Here is a 19,419-nt window from a genome sequence, read left to right as displayed (position 1 = left end):
CCTCAGGGCCATCCCTGGACCTACTGTGCCTGTGGCTGACACTGGAGACTGCCCAGGTCACCAGGAGGGGACGCTGCTTCTGGTGAGGACAGGGGACACTCATGCTTGTGTGTGTCCATCACAAACGTGCCTGTACATCCACAGGCGCCCTCCCACCCACAGAAGCTACATGCACCCCACTTATAACTCATCCTTGTTCACCCAAGTTCCCCAGACATTACCCACGCCTACCCACACTCGAGTGCACACTTACACAGGTGTACACACAATCTATAAATATGAATACAGACATGTGCACACACCTATAATACCTGCACACACTCATAGACCCCAGGTCTAATGCAAACATATTCATAAGTACAAAGAAGCATGCACACACATTCATGAACACACATGAATGCACACTCAGGCAGAAGCCAGCCATGTGTGTCCACACATGCTGACCAAGCCCTAGCTTAGGTGTGATGCCGGATTCAGGCCACCAGGTGGTAGCCTGCAGAGCTGACAGGCACCCTGCAAAGCTGGGGTGTGGCCATCCAGACTCCTGCCACCTGCCCTGACAGATCTGCCCTGAGGAGCCACCCCTCTGCCCTCCAGGTAGCTCTGCCCTGTAAGCCCATCCTGGAGCCCAGACCCTCTGCCAGCTCCCCTCCAATCTGAGCACAGTGCAGGGCTATGGGTGGGCAGGGCCAGGGTGATGGTGGACCCACAGTGGAGCCATGCATGCCAAGCTCCACTGAAGCCAGCCTCCCCCAGTGGCAGGTCATTTCCAGGCAGAAGAGGGGTCTCCAGCCGGGGGTCAGCCTTTCTGAAAACTCCCCAACCCATCTTTCCCTCCCTCTCAGGGGTTCCCAGCCCAAGAGCAGCAGACATACAGAGCTACATGGACATGCTGAGCCCAGAGCCGGACCTGCCCCGTGGCAAGATGGAGAAAACCAAAGCACCACCGCCACCACCCGGCTTCCCTCCACCACCCCCGCCCCCAGGCACCCAGCTGCCCCCACCCCCACCAGGCTTCCCAGCTCCCAAGCCCCCTGAAGGGCTACAAGCAGCTGACATCTACCTGCAGACGAAGAACAAACTCCGACATGTGGAGTCCGAGGCCTTCAAGAAGGAGGTAGTGAAATTCCCCCACACACAGCCTGCCTCCCTCCAGATCCGGGAGTGGGCTGATGGGGGATGGTGGAGGCCAACGGCTAGCCCGGCTCGTGGGTACAGGGCGAGGGATGGGGGTCCCCGGTCCAATGGCCTGTTCAGGAGTCAAAACTTCTGCTCAGTTCCATGGTGACCCGGGGCTGGATGCTGGAGACAGGGAGACAAGGAAGACATAGCTACCACCCTTTGGGGAGATGGGGAGCAGGAGAGGCATGAAGGAACATATACCCTGATAGCCATGCCTCTCAGGAGCTGGATCCTCACCCCATCTTGCCCAGAGGAGCAGGGTGTCTTGGAGATGGCAGAGAATACGTGTAAACTGCCTCCCCACAGACTTACATGTACCCAGCTCTGGGCACAGGGGGAGAATGGCTCCCAAGGGAGTGTCTTCCAGGTGGGAGATGCAAGCAGTAGTGAAAGTGAGGGTCAGAGGAGGGTGGAAGGGAGCACCAGAGGGAGCACTAGTAGGGCTCAGCACTCTCAGCAGTGGGGGCTGGAGGCAGGGGGTAATAAGGAGGCTGGGTCCCCAGTTTGGGGCTTCAGCTCCCAGGTGAATAGACAAGCCGGTCCTAAGATGGGGTCTCTCCCTGGGGAGAAGCAAGCTAGTGAGAAGGTCCTGAGTTCAGGGGGCACTCTGAGTGTGAGGGACCCATGATGCAGGGCCTGGAGGATCGTGGCCGAGGCTTTGGAGCAGGGACGATACAGAGGGCTGGCGTGCACAGCTCTGAGAGTCCTGGGTGGCACGGAGGCCCAGAGGGAGCCCTGGAGTTCTGGCCAAGAGGAGAAAACCAGGCTGGTCTGAGAAGGGAGGGCCCCTGAGACCCCAGGTGACTGAGTCTGGGGTAAAGAATGCTGCTGCTGCTAAGTCGCTTCATTCGTGTCTGACTCTGCGACCCCATAGACAGCAGCCTACCAGGCTCCACCGTCCCTGGGATTCTCCAGGCAAGAACACTGGAGTGGGTTGCCATTTCCTCCTCCAATGCATGAAAGTGAAAAGTGAAAGTGAAGTCGCTTTAGTCATGTCCGACTCTTAACGACCCCATGGACTGCAGCCCAACAGGCTCCTCTGTCCATGGGATTTTCCAGGCAAGAGTACTGGAGTGGGGTGCCATTGCCTTCTCCAGGGGTAAAGAATAGAGCCCCTCTAAGGTCCTGTGGGAGCCTTGACCTTGTAGTTCTCTCTCAAGACCAAGGCAAGCTCTCCAGAGCCAAGCTCAGTGACCAGTTCCCACAGGTGACCCAGGTCACACAACCACCGGGTGGGGGAAGGGAAGGATACAGTCCCTGCAAGGCCACCCGTCTACCCACTTCTTGCCACCTCAGACCAGGCCTTCAGTGGCTTCCCTTTTCATTTCCGGAAGGTGGAGGGGGCCCAGGAGAGGCCTGCAGGGTGCCTTGGGCCAGGGGACTTTCTCGGCCGAGCTGGTGGGCTCTGCTCTCAGCCTCCAGTCGCAGGACTGGTGGCCCGGCCTGCGCTCCCTCCCCTCCGCTCCCCTGAGCCAGAGCATCAGGACTGCGCGGTTCCGTGCCCCTCCCGGGTGTGTGCGTGCTCAGAGGCAGGCTCTGGGGCCGCTCCACAAAGGGCTCTTTGTGTGCTCCGCGCCCCCCGCCACGGCTTTTTCCCGACCGAGGGCAGGAGCAGGGTCGCGGAGTCCGCGCCTCGGGGCTGCAGGGGGCGCCTAGGGGGCAGGCCGGCCCAGAAAACGAATCCTGCGGTGTCGCGTTTCCTTGCAACGTGAGCCCGGCCGGGTGGGGCTTGGAGGGTCCGGGGCCACCAGAGGGACGCTCGGACTGAGGGTGGGGCAGAGGACAGCCCCTGCTAGGTGACTTGACCTTTGGCCCCTCCGCCTCTTGTCTTTCTTCCCGGGCTAGGCTTTGTGGGGGTCGGCTGCGACGGGGCGGGCCGCCCGCGCTGTCACCCGAACCCGCCCTGCCGCCCCTGAAATCCGAGTCTTGGGCGCGAGTGTCGGTGTCCCTTACGCAGACCGCGATGGGTTCCAGATGCGGGAGGGGAAGAGCGGGGGCGTGACCCGGAACTCCGGGGGGCCAAACATGGAAGTGCCCACAGTGAGGTCCGAGTTGTCTCTGGCGGATGGAGGCTGGGGTGCTCAGCGCGGAGCGGAGGGAGAGAGACGCAGCGGGGGCGAGACCACATCTGGCCCGCGGGGTAGGCGCGGCGGCCAGGTTTGGCCCAGCAGTTGGCCACCCCCCTTCCCCGTGATATTACCGGCTGTTTGGGGGGTTCGGCCAGGGATTGGTAGGCTCTGGGTGATGTCAGGCCGACAGAGCTGTTCGGCGCTCGAGGGCGCGGTCGGGCGGGCTGGGTTGTAACCTGAGAGCAGAGATCAGGTAGCGCAGGTGTCGGGTCCACGCTGCCCCCGCCGCCAGGTGCACAGCGGGGGGCCACCGGCGCGGTCGCAGGTAGGAGCAGACACGGCCGCGGGCCGGCCCGCCGAGGGCCCTGGGCAAACAGGAGCACACAGGACGCGGGCTCTCGAGTGGGCTTCCTCGGCGTGGGATCCCCGCAAGAGAGGCGCGCGGGGCGTCTGGGGGCCGCTGTGCTGCGGAGGCCGGGAGCTACCCCTGCTTCGGCCCCCGCTGGCGTTCGGGCTGGGTCACCCCGCCCCCGGGCCCGCCCCTTCTAGCCTCGGTAGGGGCTCCTGCGCCCCTTGGCCCGCGCCCAGAACCCCTCCCAGTCCGGCCAACCAGGCCTGCCCTTTCACCGAGGCCCCCCCTCCCCGTACCTTCGCCCCAATCCTCGCTCTGAGAACAGAAGGGTCGGGGACCGTGAGCCCCCAGAAGGTGAAGCGCCGGGAGGCGTAAGGGACGAGTGCCCAGGGCTCACTCCGCCCGCTGTCTTCCCGCAGCCCAGCTCCCGCGACGGTCGCAACGGGCTGCGGAGGCAGGACTCCAGCCGCAAGCCCCGCGCCTTCAGCAAGCAGCCCAGCACGGGGGACTACTACCGCCAGCTGGGCCGCCATCCCGGGGAGCCGCTGGTCGCACGCCCGGGCATGGCGCACAGCGAGGAGGTGCGTGCCCGCCAGCCCGCGCCCGCCGGCCGCCCGGGACCCGGCTGGGCCGCCCGCATCTCACTCGCTGGCCCCTCGGCTCCCCCGCAGGCGGTGCTGCTCCCGGGAAATCACGTGCACAACGGCTGTGGCGCCGACCCCAAGGCGTCCAGGGAGCTGCCCCCACCGCCCCCGCCGCCTCCCCTGCCCGAGGCCCTGAGCTCGCCGCCGCCTGCTCCGCCTCTGCCCTTCGAGGGCTCGGGCCCTGGCTGCGGGCAGCGTCGCTCCTCTTCCTCCACTGGCAGTGAGTAGGGGCTGGTTGAGGGGTGGAGGGCGGCGCTGGTCCTGAACGGGGAGGGAAACCTAGACCACCCCCTCCCCCAGCTGCCACTGTCCTGGTGCTTCCTCTTTACCTACTTGATCTTTCTGCAGCCCCTACCCCAATGAGGACTTGACCCTAAGGGAAGGCTTGGAATTGCTTTAGGTCTTGTCAGAGCAGGACTGCTGTGTGATCCGGGGCAAGTCCCCTGCCCTCTTTGGTCCCTCCTGCTGCCTCTGGCCCAGTAGGGAAGGCCTCCCAGCTCCAGTGGCAGGCTGGTGCTAGAGGGAAGCTCAGAGAAGTAGAATTAGCTTCACGGAGGCAGGGTTGCTGGACAGACTTCTTCCTGCCGCATATTTCTCCGGAGTGTTTCTTCCATTCCTGGCCACTTTCTCTTGTTCTCCCAAGCTAGCCATTATACATCCCAGGCCTAGCTATGGGGGACAAGGCCAGCTGTCCATCATACCCTGCCCTCCCCCTCCTGGTGACACCCCCGAGCATCATACTTTTTAAAGAGTTAGACCAATGACCAGGATTCCCGGGCTTCTTTTCTGAAATGTGGGGCTCCCTGCATGTCAGGGCCCCCAGCAGGCCCAGGAGGTGGTATCTGGGTGCTGATGCTTCCATTCCAGCCTCAGTGGGTGGCGGAGATGCCTTCCTCACCCAGCCACTCGGCACCAGGATCATGGTTAAAACCACCATCCAAAGCTTCATCTCCCTGACTAGGGCATGAGGCTGCAGCAGGATTCCAGGTAGGGCCACCCTTGGGTACCTGTGGAGCCACAGCCCCTTCAGACTGGAGCCATGGTAGCATGTTCACCATCAGTTGCACCTCCAGCTTTGGGGTCAGTGTCTTCCCTTGGCAGTGTGGAGCAAGGCTGAAGCTAAGAACAGAAGAAAAATGGACTCTGGGCTTCTCCACACACCCCTTCGCAGCAGAGCCTGGGCTGGGTGCCCTATCCCAACCAATGCCAAGATTGAGGCCCTGGTGAGGGGGGCCAGGGCCCATGGCAGCCCAGCCCAGCTCTCAGGGCACCAACAAAGCTGAGAACTGAGCAGACCACCTTGTGGAGCCCCAGCGCAGCCTGAGCCAGGGGCAGATGGACCGCAAAGTTCCTCCTCTCCCTGGCTTCTCTGGGCATCTCCTTCCCTCCCCTCCTCCCGCTTTCCCTGCTGTCCTGGCTTCACCCCAGCCCCCTCCCTCCCCTAACTTCGCTGTCGCTTCTCTCCTCTCCGTCCCTAGAAGTGAGAGTCCTGAGACACAGGAAGAGTGAGTAGCTGCGTGCGTGGCTCCTGGCTGAGGCGCGGGGGCGGGGCACAGGGCAGGCTCAGAAAAAGTCCGGCTGGTGGGGCTGGGGGCTTGAGGAAAGGACAGGAGGAGGGGCCGGCAGGTGAGGGGTGCCGGACGCCACCGGCTGGACCGCCACTACTCCCACCTGCGCATGCGCATTCTGTGCCCGGCTGACAGTGTAGCCTAAAGAAATGAGCCGGCAGCGGGCACCCATCAGCACTTTTGTCTTTTTTCCTCCTCCCACTACTGTGCTCGGGGATCCCCAGCCCCGGGGACCTAGAAGCTGTTGGTTCCCGCTTTTTTCCCCTCACCGAGTCCTGACCCCTCCTCCGGCTCGAAAGACAACCCTCTTCAAACCCCGGTCGCCACCGCCGGCCTCGTCGGAAAATGCAAACTCCGCGCCACGCATTTGCATGTCATCCGCTTGGCCCTTCTTCCTAAGTGCCCCCATCCCATATCCTTAGTTAGGGCTCGGCTCTCCTGGAGCCGCCAGAAGTGAGCTGCGCTTTGCCATAACTGTGCTCCGGGCTTGCAACCAGTGTGTCTGTCTGCGCGGGTGTCTGTCTTTGGGTGTGTGTGGGGAAGGTGGGAGGGGACCGGCCAGGTTGTGGGATCCAGGGTCCGGTGTCTAGAGCCAGGGAAGCCCCAGGTGACTCAGTCCAAGGGTCACTGGGCTTTGCTGATGCAGAGAGGGTCAGATGGGAGACTCCACCCTGGTAGGGCTGCGCCAGGGAACCTGGGACAAAGGTCAGGTGGCTGGCCCCAGGTAGTGTTTTGGAGCTGGGCGGAGACATTCACTAGAGTCCCCAGGGCCGGCCCAGGAGCCATCATGAACTCCCAGGGGCCTCCAGGGGGGGGCCCCACACCCCGTGAGTAGGGCCGGGAGGATGGTGGGGCCGCACAGGCTGCCAGCCAAGGAGGACCCGCCTCTGGGGTCCCTGAGAGCTGCTGGGGTGGAGGGGCAGGACCTGGAGAGCTGCCCTCTGAGCCCAAGGGAAGGCCGGGGCCCGAGCTGACTTGGGGAGGCGGCAGCAGAGGGCAGGTAGGGGGCGGTGGGAGTGCGGGCCCCACACCTGGCCAGCGTCTCCTCTCCTGCCTCCGCCCAGGCACCAAGTCTTTCAACATGATGTCCCCGACGGGCGACAATTCGGAGCTGCTGGCTGAGATCAAGGCGGGCAAGAGTCTGAAGCCCACGCCGCAGAGCAAAGGGCTGACCACGGTGTTCTCCGGCAGTGGGCAGCCGGCCTCCCAGGTAGGAGACGCGACAGGCGGCCCCGCCCCGGTCCCCTTCACTCCTGTTTGCCCAGCACTCAGCCCCGCCGCTTCTCCCCGCAGCCGGAATCGCCGCTGCCGCCGGTGTCGCCGGCACCATCACGGGCCCGGAGCCCCACCCCGCCGGCCGTGGGGTCCCAGCCATTGCTCAATGGCAGCGTGGCGCCGGCGCCCCCCGCAACCCCTGCGCCGGGCGTGCAGCTGGACGTGGAGGCGCTCATCCCCACGTACGACGAGCAGGGCCGGCCCATCCCCGAGTGGAAGCGCCAGGTGATGGTGCGCAAGCTGCAGCTGAAGATGCAGGAGGAGGAGGAGCAGAGGCGGAAGGTGGGTGGGGAAGGGCGTCCCAGAGCGCCCTGGGGTCTGTACCTGGGCCCGTCGCCCCTCCCCCACACCATCCCCCAACCTGCTCGGGCCCTTTCAGCCTCAGACGGTTCCCACGACCTTTGGGAAAAAGCAGGGTTGGACCACCACCACCCCTCTTCTGGGAGTGTTCCCAGCCTCCACCGCCAGCACTACCCCCACCAGCTCCCAACTGCCTGTCCCTTGACAAGAAGGCAATGTTCATCAAGCTCTAAAGTGCCCTCAAATCGCTTGTGATCCTGTTACCATGACTATTGTGGTTCAGGTGCTCTGGGTGGGGCTGGGCTTCTTCACTTCCGACAAACTCTCAGGTGAGGCTGACTCATCCTAGTAATGGTAGGAGCAGCCAATAGGCTTTTGGTCATAGTCAGACTGCCCTGGGCTCCTTTCCTGAACTGCCTCATCCAGCCTCAGGCTTCTCATCTGTCACCATCACTGGCTGGCAGGATAGTTTGCCCTTCATCTGCTGAACAAATATCCCCTGGGCGCTGTCTTGTTTTTCGCACACTGTTGTATCCACTGGGGATTCACAGTGAATATGTCAGGGCCTGCTCTCAAGGTGGCTGTGGGGGTGGGGGTGGGGTGTCAACCAATAACCAAACACAGTACCTTAGTAGTGTAATAAATGCCCCCAGGGAGACAAAACAGGTCAAATGAGGAGGTGCTCTGATGGGGAGGGCAGAGGACTGGGCAACCTGAGACCCACCAGCCTATTAATATTTGGGTTTGGGGTGGGCTTAGGAAAAAGTGATGTCTAAGGTAGATGTGGAAGATTAGGAAGAAGGGGACAGAGAAAAGAGTGGAGCAAAGAGCAAGTAGGAAGGACAAGGGAGGTCTGGGAATCAGAGCGGGTGTGGTGGCTCCAAGGGGTGGAGCTGGAGATGTCAGTCCTGGTCAGGTCACCGAGGCCTGGCTTTGAAGAAAATGGACTTTCTCCTAGAGCAGTGGGGAGCCTGGGAGTGGGACTGAGTGGTCAAGTGGCATCATCATTTTTTTTTAAACTTCTATTCAATAAGTATCTATTGAGTGCCAAGCGAAAGCCAAGTAGTGGAGCGCACATGTACAAGTCACAGTATCTACCTTTAAAGCACTCACCTTCTGGCAAGCGAAGCAGGTATATAGAATTCAGGGAAATAAACTTAATAATAGAAACCAGCCAAAACACAGATTCATGTATAGATGCTTCTTTGAAAGTTGAGGCATCATCATATTTGTATGTGGGAAACATGTTCCTAAGTGGGACTGTACTGGCCAGGATGGATTGGTACGCCTGTGAAGTGATGGCAGCCCCTCCCTCCACCCCGCTGGAAAAGTGTAGAATGAGGAACAGATGAGACTCTAAGAAAGTGCCTGGCGAGCCTAGCTCTATCAGTTGTGTTATTCTAGGAGTCAGAGTGGGTGGGAATAGGAGTGGAAGCCACAGGTTCTTTAGCAGCCTCTCATTCAGCACTAAACCGATGGCATAGACAGGGAGGGCTTGGCTGCAGGGGGCTTTGATTAGGGGGGGTCATCTGTCTGGAGTGAGGAGCGGCCTCGCTGGGATCTGGCCTCAAATCGCAGACCTTGGATGGGGAGGGAGAGGACTGCCGTCTGTCGCAGCTTCAACGCCTTTTGCATGTTCCTTCGGTGGTGTAATGAGCGACCAAACCAGGTGTGGAGACCCCATCCGCCGGCCCTGCCTCTGCAACAGCGCCCAACGCCCGGCTGTGTGTCTCTGCCAGCGACCAAAGCGGACACTGCCCAGCGCCTGGAGCGGCGGCCTGGGCCGAAGCTTCGTCCCAGCGTAATCTTCCGCCGGCCAGGCGCGGCCCGCCCCTGCAAACGCAGCCCCGCGGAGCCATTACACCACCCAGGACATGCAAATAGCGCCCCCCGGCGACCGTCGCGGGAGCAGGGCCGGAGGGAGACGCGCCCCCCTCCCCTCTCTTGTCTTCCCCGCCTTAGCTGACGGCCACCAGCTCCTGCTGCTACCCCCGCGAGGGCTGGAGGTACTCCCGCGAGCACAACGCCATCCTCGGGCCCTTCGGGGAACTCATGACCGAGGCCGACATCCTTCGCATCGAGCAGCAAATCGAGAACCTGCAGGTGCTGCACAAGGCGCAGAAGCTGGAGGCGCGCCTGGAGCAGCTGGAGCTGGAGCTGGAGCAACTGCTGCCCATCTCGGCCGCCCTGTCGGCGCCGCGCTTCACCGTCGACCCACGCCGCATGCACGGCCGCGCCGCCAGCCTGCCCGCCTGGTGCAGCAAGATCTCCGTGCTGCTCAAGAGCATGGCCTCGCTGCTGGCCGCGCTGGGCGGACGGCCAGCACACCCGGCCGAGCTCCTGGCTGCGGACACGGGCCAGCCGCTGCCGCCGCTGATTGACGCCCCCTGGCGGCCAGGCCCGCTCTGCCTGGGCCGCTCGCATTCGCTCAGCTGGTGCCGCGAGGCCGTGGCGCGCGAGATCCTCGAGTGCGGCGTCTCCGTGCGGCACCTCCGCACCATGTACGAGCGACGCGCCCTGGGCTCGGAGCCCCCGCGAGGCCCGCGCCGGAAGCTCTCGCTGCCTGCCAGCGCGCCGGACCGCGAGCCCATCCTCGAGGAGGACTACGCGGTGGCCAGCCCCAGCGAGCCGAGCGCCGCCGTCGCCGCCACCACCAACGGCCTGCCGGCCGCTGGCGAGTACGTGGGCGTCCTGGATGCGCCCGTGGCGCCGGGCCGCCAGGCGGCGCTGCCAGGGCCCGAGCAGCTGGCGCGCAGGCCGCCGTCCTCCACCGAGCTGCGCGGCGTCCAGGACTACATTGACATGCGCAAGGAGCGCATTGTCTACCTCTTCCTAGAGCACTGGCGCAAGTCGACCTTCCGCGGCCCCGGGCACCACGCCCAGGTGCGCCTGCGCAGACTCCTGCCGCGCGTGGTGGCTGCGGGCGCCGGCGCCGACCCCGGCCCAGAGGCCGCTGCTGTCTCCTGGCCGCCGGCAGGCGATGGCCCGGACGAGCGGCTGCTGCGCCTGCTGAAGCAGCGGCAGGTGGTGGGCAAGCTGCTGGGCCACTGGCGGAGCCTGCTGAGGCAGGTGCCGGCCCGCCAGCCCCCCGGCGGGGCCCTGGCGCACGGCTTGTACTGGCCAGAGCACTTCTTGCCGCCCCTCGACGGCGGCGCGCCCCGGCGCTACGACAGCCTCACGCTGGACCTCTTCATGCTCGGCTACTTCCAGCTGCTCGAAATGGGCCTGAGCCGCGAGGAGCGCAAGTTCCGCCACCTGCTGTGCTACGAGATGTTCGACCGGCTGGGCAGCCACCCGTGGGAACTCATCCGTCTCTTCCACCGCGTGGTGATCGAGGAGGTGGAGGCCGGCCGGCGCAGCTGGAGCGACGGCTTCGAGGACCTCAGACGACAGTTCTTCGAAGACAGCCCGGAGGCTGAACCGGCTCGGGGAGAAGAGGCAGAGAAGGAGCAAAAGGAAGGGACAGATAAGGATGAGAGGGAACCAATGGAAGAGGCCAGTACAGCTCAGGCAGGGAACTGGCCAGAGGGGCAGCCCGAGGCGCCTACCCCTGCGCGGCTGCCCCCGCCTTCACCCCCGCCCGCGCCTCCCCCGACGTCGGTCCCTCCTAGTTCCGAAGACCCTCTGGAGCTGGTGTCTGAGATGGGCGAGTTCAGCAATGAGGACATCTGCCGGTACATCGACCGGAGCTTCTCCTTCTGGAAGGAGAAGGAGGCAGAACTCTTTGATATCTGAGCCAGAGGATCCGGAATTTACCCTCAAGTGTCTTAACCTGGGCCTGGATGCTTGTCTAATCCCCTCCAGAAGGGCAGGAAGAAACCAGGACAGGACGAATGGCCTTGGAAAAGCCAGAGTGTCCAGGACCAGGCTGTCTCAGCCTTTAGTGGCCGATTGTGGGGTGTTGGCAGGAATCGGCAGGGCAGAGCACAGGGTCAACCTGGTGTCCCCCTTTGGCTCTGCAGCAATGCCTGGCTCCGTGTGGAGCCAGGTGGAAACAGCAGCCCCTGTGAGTGGGGGACTGTGGGTCCCCCTTGGGGCCCTGTGGCTTTCATTTTTCACTGGAGTTCAGAGCGACCTCTTTGGCTGAGGTCAGGGGAGCCACATGTGCAGTTTTCATTTGATGTGTCCAGACTCTTTCTCCTCTGTAACATGCAAGTAATAAAAGTCTTTGCTGTAAGCTGCCTGTGTGGATCCTCCCCGCATGGTGTCACTGCAGCCGCACAATTGTTGAGCTGGTGTCTCCCGCCTTTCAGAATAGGATAGGCATGGGCCAGAAGTTCCTTCTCAGTGGCACCAGGGACCAGTCTGAGCCTCTCTGAGCTGGCAGGAACTATGGGGGCCCAAGTATGAGTCTGCCCAGAGATTCTGGGTCATGGGCCTGGAGCCATCTATCCATCCAACCCTGTGGGGAATCTCCTCTGAGGCTCTTCTACTTCTGCACTCAGCTCTTGACTCTCTGGCGCCCCCTCTAGGACACTGGGGCCTGAGTCTTCATCCATTTGCCCTACAGAAAGGTCTCTTCCTGCAACTCGTTGTCCCTGACTCAAAAAGGTTCCCTGGGTGGGGGTGCTGGCCCCCATCTCCCAGCCCATGCTATGCTGTGTTGCAGGAGGAGCAGGAGGAGGCCTGGCTGGCCAGCATGCCTGCCTGGAGGCGGGACATCCTGCGGAAGAAGCTAGAAGATGAGAGGTGAGCTCGGGTAGACTTGGGGTTCAGCAAGGTGTCTTGATTGTGTCCCTGAGGTAGTGGTACCAACCAACACTATCTCTTTTTTCTTCCAGGGAGCAGAAGCGGTGAGTGTGGGGCTGGGCCCAACCTGTGTCCCTTCCCCCCACCCAGTCCCAGTCCTTTGGCCTCTTCATCTAGGACCATCGTGAGCATTTCCCCTTGTCACTCAACCCTGTTTGCACAGCATCTTTGCTCCCAATAATGCTACCAGACACTAGTAACGTATCCACTGCCCCCCAAAGTCTAGCTCTTATCCTGTAATAACCTGTACCCCCAATTACCCAGCCCTCTCCCATTAACCTAGCCTCTCTGCCCTGCAGTTAACCCAGCCTCGGTATCAATAACCTAGAGAATCTGTCCCTCAAATTTTTAACAAAATGTATGTCCCTTAATTCTTTAGTTTTTACCCCTAGTCATCTAGCCAAGTGCTGTGTGATAGAGGTATCATTTGAGCCACAAATTTTCTAGCAGCCACAGTGAAAAAAATAAAGATATGAGTGAACTTAATAGTATATTTTATGTAACCCAGTGATAGTAATTATAAAAATTGAGATGTCTTACACTCTTTTTAAAAACTAAGTCTGGAAGATGGAATGAACATTTTGAGCCCACAGTGCATCTTAGTCCCAGCATTTCAAATGCTCAACAGCCACACGTGCTTAGTCTTAACGGGAACAAAGATGCTGATGAAGCTTAGCCTCATCACCAGTGCAGATCTAGCCATGTTCTAATAACCTGTTCCCAGTTACCCAGCACCTGTCTCCCAAAAATGTGGTCCTTCTGCCCAGCAGCCCTACCCCAGTCCCAGGAACTCAGGTCCTAGCCCCAATAATTTCATGCCCTTCCCCCACACCACCCCCTCCTCATCCTCTGCCACACTGTGTCTCAGCACTTTCTAGAAACACCCGGTCAGCAATAACCCAGCCACAGTCTCACTCACCCAACTCCTATGTATTCAACATCCCCCCGCGGTGACCCCAGTCTGCCCCTAGTCAAGCCCCTCTGTCCCCAGCAATCCCACCCACATGCCTCCTAACCCAACCCCTGTCCCCAATCCCCTTCTGCCCCTACAACCCATGAAACGAGTGCCTCTGTCCTCAGCAACCCAGCCCCTGCCCTTAGTAACCCACTCCTTGCCACCGCTGACCCCGCGCGGGGCCTGGCCCACCCTCTCACCTTTGCCCGGGCTTCTGCCCCCACGCCATGCCTAGGAAACAGGAGGAGAGACAGAAGCAAGAGGAGATGCAGCGGGAGAAAGAGCAGTCGGAGAAGCTGCGGACGCTGGGCTACGACGAGAGCAAGCTGGCGCCCTGGCAGCGACAGATCATTTTGAAGAAGGGGGACATCGCTAAGTACTAGACGCAGCCTCGCGAGCTCGGGGGTGCCCCCAGACCCGCCCCGGCCTGCCGGGCCCAGGCGGAACGGCTGGGAGCCGCGCCGCCCTCCCCTCCCGCGCTGAAACCCTTCCTTGACCCCGACCCCGCCTCCGCATCCCCAGTCCTGGGCGACGCTGGAGCGCGGCCGCTGCCGCCGCCGCCCAGAAAAAGTGCCCAAGCTGTTGACGCAAAAAAAGATGCTGCTTATTTGCATGCCTACTTACATATATTTGCATGTTCGTTGAATGTCAAAGTGTGCAGAGCTCTTCCCGAGCTCCGTGGGTGATGACTTTGTTTTCCTGCGGGGCGCGCGCCCGGCTGCCGCCCCCTCCCCCGCACCCCGGAACCCACGTCGCTGGCGCATCCTGGGCGGAGGCAGGCCCAGCGCTCGGGGAAGGGGTTTTCCTCCCTTCCTGACCCAGATCGACGCCCGGCCCAGCCCCGGCCGCATTTCCCATCCCCGCCGAGGGTTTCCTCTCAGTCATGTTTACCAGAAACGGTGAAAACTGCAAACTGCCCGTCGTAGGAACGGAGTTGCCGCTCCGGGCGCCCCACCACCCTCAAGTCTGCGCGCCGTCCCCAGCCAGGCCCCGCACCTCCCCGGACCCTTTCACTGCCCTGGTGGAGTGAGCAGAGGACGAGGGACCCTAAAGCTGTGTCTCCCAACTGCTGCCTCCCCGATCCCCGCTATCTCGCACCCCCATTAAAGCTCTCTCAGCCGCCCGGGGCCCATGCTCACTCTCACTCGCCGACACCGCGACTTCCTCTCCTCGGGGTAACTGGGCCAACGGCTGAGCGGGAGGGGGAGGCTTGGGATGAGGGTCACACTGGCCTTCGCCATGAATGGCAAGACTTCTGGCCCTTCGGAAACCAAGTCTGGGCCATTTAACACCCCTAGCCCCGCGGAAACACCAAGCTGTAGCTTTTCTTCATAGATTTAATACCGAGGCCTCAACCAAATACAAGCCGAGAAACAGCTGAGCAGCCTCGACGCCCGCCTGATCCTCGTTGGCGCTGCCTCGCCTTAACTGGACCCCTGGGGGCGCTCAAGTGTGAGGCTGGCTGGCGCTGCTACGCAGAGCCGTGCCAGGGGCTTAATAAGTGACATTAAATGTCTACACGCATTAAGTAACCGTACTTAGGGCTTCTGCAAGGGCCACCAAGAGCCCCGAAGTGGTGGGTGGACCCCGGCGTCACGGGCCGCGCTGTAGGCGGCTCCGCAGGTCCTCTGCGCAGCCGTCCAGCCCCATGCGCTCCAGGGCCGCGTAGACGGCGCCCAAGCCCGCGTGCTGCTGCTGGCGCCAGCGCTTGAGCATCTCGTACTGCTGGTCGCGGAAGCGGCCGACCTCCACCTCCACCGCCTCGATCTCCGCCTCGCGCAACCCTAGCGTGCGCATGAACTCCTTCCAACGCCGCGCGGGCACGGCGTCCATCACATCGTAGAGCTGCGGGCCAGGCTGGAGCGTGGCGGCCGCCGAGCCTGCAGGGGGCGCTGGCGAGGGCGGGGGCGGCAGGCCTGCGGGCAGGCCAGAGAAAGTCAATGGAGGGTGCTGGTAGGGGCAAGGGACAGGGGCCAAACAGGGCAGGAAGGTCCACCTGGCCCATTAGGGGATGTGGGCAAGTGTCCACAGGAAATCACAGCTTATCACCCCAGATTCAGGAGAAGGGGTCAATCTCTCAGGTCACTGAAATCCCTTACCAGGAGCTCTGCTGGGCAGCTGGTCCCAGGACCATGTGGCCTCCAGGCAGGGTGCCTCCTGGGTCTGGGGAGAGCCAGAAGTACAGCTGTGGCCTACCAAATGGACAGGGCACACCTTCTCACTGCTGCTGGGTGTCACCAGAAGGGCAGGGCCGCTGTCCGGGGGTGAGAGATGGGTGGTCTGGAAGCCAAGAGAGACCCCCCCCCGGCTCAGCCTTGCTTGCTTAGCAAGGCTCTTGCCCGTGCCGGGGTCTCTCAGCAGGAGTGGGCACCCCGACTCAGTCAGAAGACACATCTCCCATTCCACCTCCTCTGTGCAACTGTACCCTCTTCACTGTGACCCAGGAGAGGAGCCCTGTCCTCTGTCCGGAATGCCCTGCCCCTGCTGCCCTCTCCTTATTCCCCCAACCCTGGCATAGGCCTCCTGTTCATCCTACTGAACTGAGCACTCCTGTTTACCTATCTGGACCCTGTAGGCTCAGAGCTTCTCAGAGATGCCTTCATTCACTGATAACTTGGCATATGTGTTTGTTAGGTCTCTTCAGTGCCTGGGATCTGAGTTATAATAAGGCCCAACCTCTCAGCTCCAGGAGACTTGCTCACGGCTCCTCCCAGAATACTAGCTACTGAGAATCTCACCTGTAGGGGGGTCCAGACCTCCACACCAGTGTCATCTGCTGAGAGACACAGAGAGTCTAATGAACAATCAGGCAAGGCACTTGAACCTGGGTGCTAGCCCAGCTCCTTCTTGGGTTCCTCTGTACCCCACTCCCATCACTCTCTGCCTCAGTTTACCCACCAAAGCCAGGCCCAATGGGCTGTGGGCTACCCATCCTGACCCCAGGCCTCTCAGAGTGTGTGTGTGTTCGTACGTGCACTTACCAGGACCTATGGCCTTGCAAGGATGGCAGCGGTGGTATGTGTAGGTCAGGGTGGCACCAAGCAGGAGTGGGACCACCAGGCCTGCCACGAGCATCTGCACCCAGAACACTGAAAGAGCAGCTGGTGGGTAGCGGGTGGTAGCCATCCCCCGGCCTCCCTGTGGCCCATCCCAGCTCTCCCACTGGCATTTCCAGTTCACCACATACTCTGCCTCCAGCCACAGACAGCCACGCAGGGCTCAGGACAGCTCCCAAGGGTGCTCCTGCAAGGGGAGGGGGAAATGTGTGGAGGGTGAGGTACACACCAGGAAGACTGCTCATGACCACCCAACATCTTCTCCACCCTGGAGGCCCTACCCTCCTGAGAGTCTCCTTCTACCCAAGAATGTTCCCAAAGTACTGCTGAAATGTCACCAGTGTTCATACAATAGCAACAAATACCACTTACTGAGCATCTAGACTAGACAGAGGGGCACTAAAATGTCAACTCTGGGATTTGCCTGTTTTGTTCCCTGCTGTTTCCCTAGTACCTGGAACAGTGTCTGGAAATAGTAGATACTCAAGAAACTTGGTGAGCAAATGAGTGACTAATCTCCCCTTAACCATAGCCCTGGGGGAGCCTACTAACACCCCCCTGTTCAGATGGGGAGCCAACAGATTGAAGTAACTTGCTCAAGATGCCTCAAGGAACCAGGGGCAGATCTTGAGCCTCAGGCCAAGTTTTGAAACTACATTAACGTGACTCTCTAAGTGACACATCCTATCCTTAATATAGGGCCGGAAGGACTACTAGAGGAAAGTATGACATAAAGTAGAGATATGCCCCCTTACTTATCTGACGTAAGGTAAATTCAGATTTCTCTTTACCATTCAAAGTTTGTCTGAAGTGGGGCCCATCTACCATAGAACTGAGTTCCCTCTTCCCTGCCCCTAGACCCCCACTCTGCTCCCAGCCTCCCTTCCCCCGGCCCCGGGCAGCCAGGAAGTTACGTGGGACAGGACACGCAGCTCTTGTCATATTCATAGAAGCCAGGCAGGCAGGTCCCACAGTGGGTGTCTCTGCTAGAACCTATGGTCCAGGAGATGCTGTGGGTCAGGATGGGAGAGGAGGAGGTGGGATGGGGTGGGGTGTGGGAGCCCAGAATGAGGGTACTCACAAGGTGTCTGCGTGTGCCGGTGCAGGGCCCCACAGTCTGTGCATGGGCGGCAGCGAAAGGGGGAACCATGCCGGCACTGGCTGACCATGCAGTCCATGAACCAGCCTGGCCTGCAGCCACAGTGGGTGTCTGCCACTGCTGAGCAGTTCCTCAGGGCCATCTGGGGGGCTGGTGGGAACAGGGGATTGGGGAGACCAGGGAGAGCAGAGGCTGTCAGAGCCAGAGACCCCCATAGAGAGGTGGGACAGGTCCCCTGGAGAATGGAGATGCAGAGACCAGAGACAGGACTGCCCCCAAAGTGAGAGAAGTGTGGGGATCATCACAGACCAGAGGCTGGGGCACAGAGACAGGAAGGTCACAGGATGAGAGGGCAGAAAGACATCCTGAGGCAGGACCAGGGTGGAGGCCTCAGCATGGCGTGGCATGTGGTGGCATGGGGTGGGCACAGGGGCTTCCTACCCAAAGGCTGGGCTTGAGCCAGCCGCTTCCTTCAGAAAGACCCTGGCCAGACGAGTCCTCAAGCACCCCCCACCCCCAGCACTAGGCAGCCCCTCACCCAGCTCATCACAGGCCTGGCAGCGGGCACAGCGGGTTTCGTAGTGGTTTTCCCGGGCCAGAAAGGTGCCCTGCGGACAGGGGAGGCAGGTGGCCGCGCCACAAGGCTTTGTGCAGGGGGCCTTCAGGTAGTGCCCTGTGGAACCCAGTGCGGTCAGTCAAAGGGGGCTTCCACCTGCCCCTCCCCCCATCTCTGGCTCCACTTTCGGCCTCCCCTCCCTTCATCCCTAGCCTGCCTACCTCCACTCCCCAGCCCCACCTAACCCTCACCTGTCTGTGGTCAGCCCTCACTTCCTCCCATGTCCCTCCCACCCCTTCAGCCCCTCACCTGCTGGACAGCCCTTGCAGCAGCCCAGACCACTCCGCTTTGGGAAGCTGTGGCCGCAGTCACACCGGGGGCTGGGGGTGCTGGCCCGGGCACCCAGCAGCAGCAGGAAGAGGAGGGCCTGGGGACAGGGGCTGCTGACTCCCAGCCTGGCTGCCCAGGCGGGGGCCTCTCTCTGCCCGGTCTCTCCCACCCTAGCGCTTGCCCTCAGAGCAGCCCATTTCCCAGGTTCTTGAGCAGAGGAGGTGCCCATGGGTGGGGGGTGAGACTGACTTCCTTCCCCTGGGTACAGATGGGGCTTGGGAGGAGCAGATTACAGGCTTCCTGCCAGCCCCGCATGTTGCCCTCCACCGGGCAGGAACCAGGCAGCCCCACCCCGACCCGTGCTTGCGGTAAGGTGGGGGACCCTGATTTTTCTCTGCCGGGGTCCCCAGAAGCCAGAGGCATGCATTCCCCTACCCTCCCATCCTCTGTCCCCTTCCTCTGCCGACTCGCTCTCCCCTCCCCCCCGCGTCCCCTTCCCAGGCAGGCCCCGGCACGGCTCGAGGTCATGCCCCTGCGACCCTACTCACCACCGCCGCCGCCGCCGCAGAGGTCCCGGGCCGCGGGCGCGGCTCCATGGCCCTGGGCGCCACGCTGGGCCCTCGACCAGACCGGGCTTCCCCCGCTCCGCCCGCAGCGGGTGGGGCCCAGCGCGGCGCCCTCAGGACCGCCCCGCCTGAAGAGCCCGCCTCGGGGGTGGGGGCTAGGGCGGGGCTGCCGGGAAAGGAGCCCCCAGCCCTCACCTGAGCTCACCTGAGGCACCTGGTGGGCAACGTGCCCATAACGAGGGGCCGCATCCGGGTCCCAAGCCTGGGTTCTAGCTCAACCCAGAGACTACCTCTTCCTAGAGAGGCAATCTCTCCTCTCCGGGTCTCAGAGGCACCCTCAGCCATGAGGGCTTGGGCCAGAAGAACCCAGGTGGGAGGCCCACCCTCCCCACACAGAGCATGACCCTGCCCTGGAAGGCAGTCCAAGGGGGCCTGCTCAGTAGCCTGAGCCTGTGGCCCACCCTGGTGCCAGCTCAGAGGGGTGGCTTGGGGTAGGGCCCTCCAGGGCCCCATGTGGGGAGGGCACCTGGTGGGGGGCCCTAGTGGTGGACTTCATGGCTGTGGCGGGGGACAGGGCTGACCTTGGGAGTACTGGTCAGGCGATTTCTGCCCCCACGAAGTCCCTTGTGCTCCCAGTCTTGCCCAGCGGTGGCCCACCACAGATGGAGGGGACAGGAGCCCAGAGGAGCACTGAGTGTACCTGAGTCCAGAAAGGGGG

At 61.9% G+C, this 19,419-nt stretch overlaps 3 protein-coding genes across 12 annotated transcripts in view; 1 reads left to right on the top strand and 2 right to left on the bottom strand.

Moving 5' to 3' along the window:
* ESPN (espin) overlaps nt 1–14,221 on the top strand; it is a 34,189-nt gene extending 19,968 nt beyond the window's left edge. For 2 of the 4 annotated variants that reach the window (XM_070768293.1, XM_070768291.1), the window contains 9 exons: nt 846–1,117; nt 4,023–4,184; nt 4,275–4,467; nt 5,726–5,752; nt 6,880–7,025; nt 7,109–7,372; nt 12,000–12,079; nt 12,172–12,183; nt 13,330–14,221. In XM_070768293.1, coding sequence (XP_070624394.1) covers nt 846–1,117; nt 4,023–4,184; nt 4,275–4,467; nt 5,726–5,752; nt 6,880–7,025; nt 7,109–7,372; nt 12,000–12,079; nt 12,172–12,183; nt 13,330–13,477 — 1,304 coding nt within the window. In that variant the 3' untranslated portion in view covers nt 13,478–14,221. Of the gene's footprint in view, nt 1–845; nt 1,118–4,022; nt 4,468–5,725; nt 5,753–6,879; nt 7,026–7,108; nt 7,373–11,999; nt 12,080–12,171; nt 12,184–13,329 lie in introns of all 4 variants that reach the window. The other 2 variants (XM_070768292.1, XM_070768290.1) reach the window with 2 other exon arrangements.
* LOC139176401 (uncharacterized) lies at nt 8,577–13,945 on the bottom strand. Its single transcript, XM_070768296.1, has 2 exons — nt 13,719–13,945; nt 8,577–10,814 (listed from the first exon to the last, which is right to left on the bottom strand). The coding sequence occupies exons 1-2, from the start codon at nt 13,943–13,945 to the stop codon at nt 10,223–10,225; spliced, it is 819 nt and encodes a 272-aa protein (XP_070624397.1). The 3' UTR covers nt 8,577–10,222.
* Nucleotides 14,222–14,417: 196 nt separating the features above from the next.
* TNFRSF25 (TNF receptor superfamily member 25) lies at nt 14,418–19,308 on the bottom strand. Of its 7 annotated transcripts, XM_070768294.1 has the most exons (10): nt 18,684–19,308; nt 18,115–18,232; nt 17,788–17,922; nt 17,232–17,399; nt 17,065–17,143; nt 16,282–16,337; nt 16,076–16,195; nt 15,833–15,870; nt 15,194–15,374; nt 14,418–15,010 (listed from the first exon to the last, which is right to left on the bottom strand). In XM_070768294.1, the coding sequence occupies exons 1-10, from the start codon at nt 18,729–18,731 to the stop codon at nt 14,688–14,690; spliced, it is 1,266 nt and encodes a 421-aa protein (XP_070624395.1). In that variant the 5' UTR covers nt 18,732–19,308; the 3' UTR covers nt 14,418–14,687. The 7 variants fall into 7 exon arrangements, with proteins under 7 accessions (XP_070624395.1, XP_019832361.2, XP_019832360.2 ...); XM_019976802.2 differs by lacking the exon at nt 18,684–19,308 and having other exon boundaries at nt 15,194–15,257; nt 15,833–15,867; nt 18,115–18,585; XM_019976801.2 differs by lacking the exon at nt 18,684–19,308 and having other exon boundaries at nt 15,194–15,257; nt 18,115–18,584.
* Nucleotides 19,309–19,419: the final 111 nt, after the last annotated feature.

Source organism: Bos indicus, chromosome 16 (genome assembly GCF_029378745.1).
Source record: "Bos indicus isolate NIAB-ARS_2022 breed Sahiwal x Tharparkar chromosome 16, NIAB-ARS_B.indTharparkar_mat_pri_1.0, whole genome shotgun sequence".
Lineage (NCBI taxonomy): Eukaryota > Metazoa > Chordata > Mammalia > Artiodactyla > Bovidae > Bos > Bos indicus.
This window is presented reverse-complemented; position numbering and strand designations above follow the sequence as displayed.

What these genes read in the sequence shown, in the direction of transcription:
- TNFRSF25 (XM_019976798.2), bottom strand. Translation starts at nt 18,364, where the DNA reads ATGGGCACCTCCTCTGCTCAAGAACCTGGGAAATGGGCTGCTCTGAGG. An exon ending in CTGCAAGGGCTGTCCAGCAG is followed by an intron (nt 17,923 to 18,114) that starts GTGAGGGGCTGA and finishes TGGGTTCCACAG; the next exon opens with GGCACTACCTGAAGGCCCCC. An exon ending in CCAGGCCTGTGATGAGCTGG is followed by an intron (nt 17,400 to 17,787) that starts GTGAGGGGCTGC and finishes TGTTCCCACCAG; the next exon opens with CCCCCCAGATGGCCCTGAGG.
- LOC139176401 (XM_070768296.1), bottom strand. Translation starts at nt 13,945, where the DNA reads ATGCGGCCGGGGCTGGGCCGGGCGTCGATCTGGGTCAGGAAGGGAGGA. An exon ending in CAACGAACATGCAAATATAT is followed by an intron (nt 10,815 to 13,718) that starts GTAAGTAGGCAT and finishes CTTCTCCCCGAG; the next exon opens with CCGGTTCAGCCTCCGGGCTG.